This window comes from Cariama cristata, unplaced genomic scaffold (genome assembly GCF_000690535.1).
Source record: "Cariama cristata isolate BGI_N322 unplaced genomic scaffold, ASM69053v1 scaffold32899, whole genome shotgun sequence".
In the NCBI taxonomy this organism is placed as follows: domain Eukaryota; kingdom Metazoa; phylum Chordata; class Aves; order Cariamiformes; family Cariamidae; genus Cariama; species Cariama cristata.
In genome coordinates, this window is record NW_009635810.1 from 41,005 (window position 1) to 43,696 (window position 2,692).

At 41.9% G+C, this 2,692-nt stretch overlaps 1 protein-coding gene across 1 annotated transcript in view; it reads right to left on the minus strand.

Annotated features, from left to right (window-relative positions):
* Positions 1-2,692, minus strand: part of GARNL3 (GTPase activating Rap/RanGAP domain-like 3) — a 40,187-nt gene that overhangs the window by 27,209 nt on the left and 10,286 nt on the right. Inside the window, exon 10 of the mRNA XM_009707682.1 lies at positions 2,567-2,670. Within this exon, the coding sequence (XP_009705984.1) occupies positions 2,567-2,670 (104 nt within the window). The remainder of the gene's footprint in view (positions 1-2,566; positions 2,671-2,692) is intronic.

Consider the following 2,692-nt stretch of genomic DNA (forward strand, 5'->3'; position numbering starts at 1 on the left):
AGGGGGGGGGAAGGGGAAGACAGACACAATGACTTAAAAGACAAATAAATACCTTAACAATTCTGTGAGAGAATGGTAAAACAATATTCCTAAACTGCAAACAGAAAAATTATGGTGAATATGATTGAATCCAATGTAAAATTATTACTAAACTGTAAGTAAGTAAACCTAGCAATGCCATGGTGTACACATAAGGCAGCTGCTAAATCAGCAGCTATTGCATATTTTTAAGTTAGCAAAGCATTCATAATTTCCATAATTAATATTCACAAATTGGGCACGGAACACCTAGCCTGCCAATAAGGCAAATCCATCACTTGAAATAAAAGAAAAAGAAACCCTGATGCTGAGTTACTCTTCAAAAACAATAAATGTCCTGATTGGCCTCAGGTTTCTACTGTGATCTTGTCATCAATCCAAGGCAGAAGCATGAGAAAACTGACATGGAAATAAAACCCCACAATATAATTATATCATCTAATTATACTAATATAATAATGTCAACCTGACCTTGGTGCCCTGGAAGGTTATGGAGCAGATCATCTTGAGTGCCATCACGCAGCACGTACAGGATAATGGGGTGATCAGGCCCAGTCACCATGGGTTTATGAAAGGCAGGTCATCCTTGACTAACCTGATCTCCTTCTATGACAAGGTGACCCGCTTAGTGGATAAGGGAAAGGCTGTAGATGTCATCTATCTAGACTTTAGTCAAGTCTTTGACACCGTTTCCCACAGTATTCTCCTGCAGAAACTGGCTGCTTATGGCTTGGACAGGTGTACTCTTCACTGGGTAAAAAACTGGCTGGATGGCTGTGCCCAAAGAGTGGTGGTGAATGGAGTTAAATCCAGTTGGTGGCCGGTCACCAGTGGTGTTCCCCAGGGCTCGGTATTGGGGTCAGTTCTGTTTAATATCTTTATCAACGATCTGGACAAGGGGATTGAGTGCACCCTCAGTAAGTTTGCAGACAACATCAAGTTGAGTGGGACTGTTGATCTGCTGGAGGGTAAGGAAGGCTCTACAGACGGATCGGGACAGGCTGGATCGATGGGCTGAGGCCAACTGTAGGAGGTTCAACAAGGCCAAGTGCTGAGTCCTGCACCTGGGTCATAACAACCCCACACAATGCTGCAGGCTTGGGGAAGAATGCCTGGAAAGCTGCCTGGCGGAGAAAGACCTGGGGGTGTTGGTAGACAGCTGGCTGAATATGAGCCAGTAGTATGCCCACGTGGCCAAGAAGGCTAATAGCATCCTGGCTTGTATTGGAAACAGCGTGGCCAGCAGGACCGGGGCAGTGATTGGTCCTGTGTACTCAGCACTGGTGAGGCCACACCTCAAGTACTGTGTTCAGTTTTAGGCCCCTCACTACAACAAAGACATCGAGGTGCTGGAGCGTGTTCAAAGAAGGGACACGAAGCTAGTGAAGGGTCTAGAGCACAAGCCTTATGAGGAGCAGCCGAGAGAACTGAGGTTGTTTAGCCTGGAGAAAAGGAGGCTCAGGGGAGACCTAACTGCTCTCTACAACTACCTGAAAGGAGGTTGTAGCGAGGTGGGGGGTCAGTCTCTTCTCCCAAGTAGTGAGCGATAAGACAAGAGGAAATGGCCTCAAGTTGCACCACAGGAGGGTTGATTGGATATTGGGAAGAATTTCTTCACTGAAAGGGTTGTCAAGCATTGGAACGGGCTGCCCAGGGAAGTGGCAGATTTACCATCCCTGTAGGCATTTAAAAGACATAGAGATGTGGTGCTTAGGGACATGGTTTAGTGGTAGACTTGGCCATGCTAGGTTTATGGGTGGACTCGATGATCTTTAAGGTCCTTTCCAACCTAAACAATTCCATGATTCTATGATAATTATTGCTTAAATAAGATAGTAAAACAAGGAATTTGTGAGTAATTTTAAGTAAATCATTATGGATGTGTGATGTATAGGTAAATGCATGCGCTTATGAAGTATTTTTTTCATCATATAATACACAGAAAGGTTCAAGCAATGGATGACAGCACATTTGAACAAGTAGCCAAGAGCCCACCTAGTCAATCTATTAGAGGGCAACAGTAGCACTTCAGAGCAAGTGCACAAAGCTTGCCATTAACATGTTCACAAGGGGAATTTCTTTCAAGCTGCACAAATTGCTACTTGAGTACGAGATGTGTGCTAGATATGCGAGTATTCTGATAATTCCCACACAAGTCTAATTTCCAGCCTTTCTGAATTCTTTGAAGTAATGATAATTGCAGCAGTGAAACTCTACAAGTCATCTGAATAACAGAATACTCAATCACTTCTCAGTCAATCAATTTTTACCTTCTTCACAAGTGTCTTTTGTACCTTAATAGAGATGACATGATACATTATCTTCTAACAAACATCATGAAATTTTCAGCATTAGGTATAATATTGAAGAAAAACAGCAAAAGTCTTAAGACTTACATTTCTAAGATATTAACAGGCAAGAAATCTCTCATTTTCTTTTAAAGTTTTGGAGTTTGTGATTTAATTAATAAATAAAATAAATTTAAATTAAAAGAAGAAGAATAAAAAAGAAAGAGAGAACCATGTACCTGCTGCTTGTTTTCTCTAGAATATGGCAGCATAGTTGAAACATGGAACATAATTTCATGCCCTTGAAAAACTGTATAGATGGAACAGGTTCCTGTTGTATCATCTGCAAGGGAAGACAACATTCT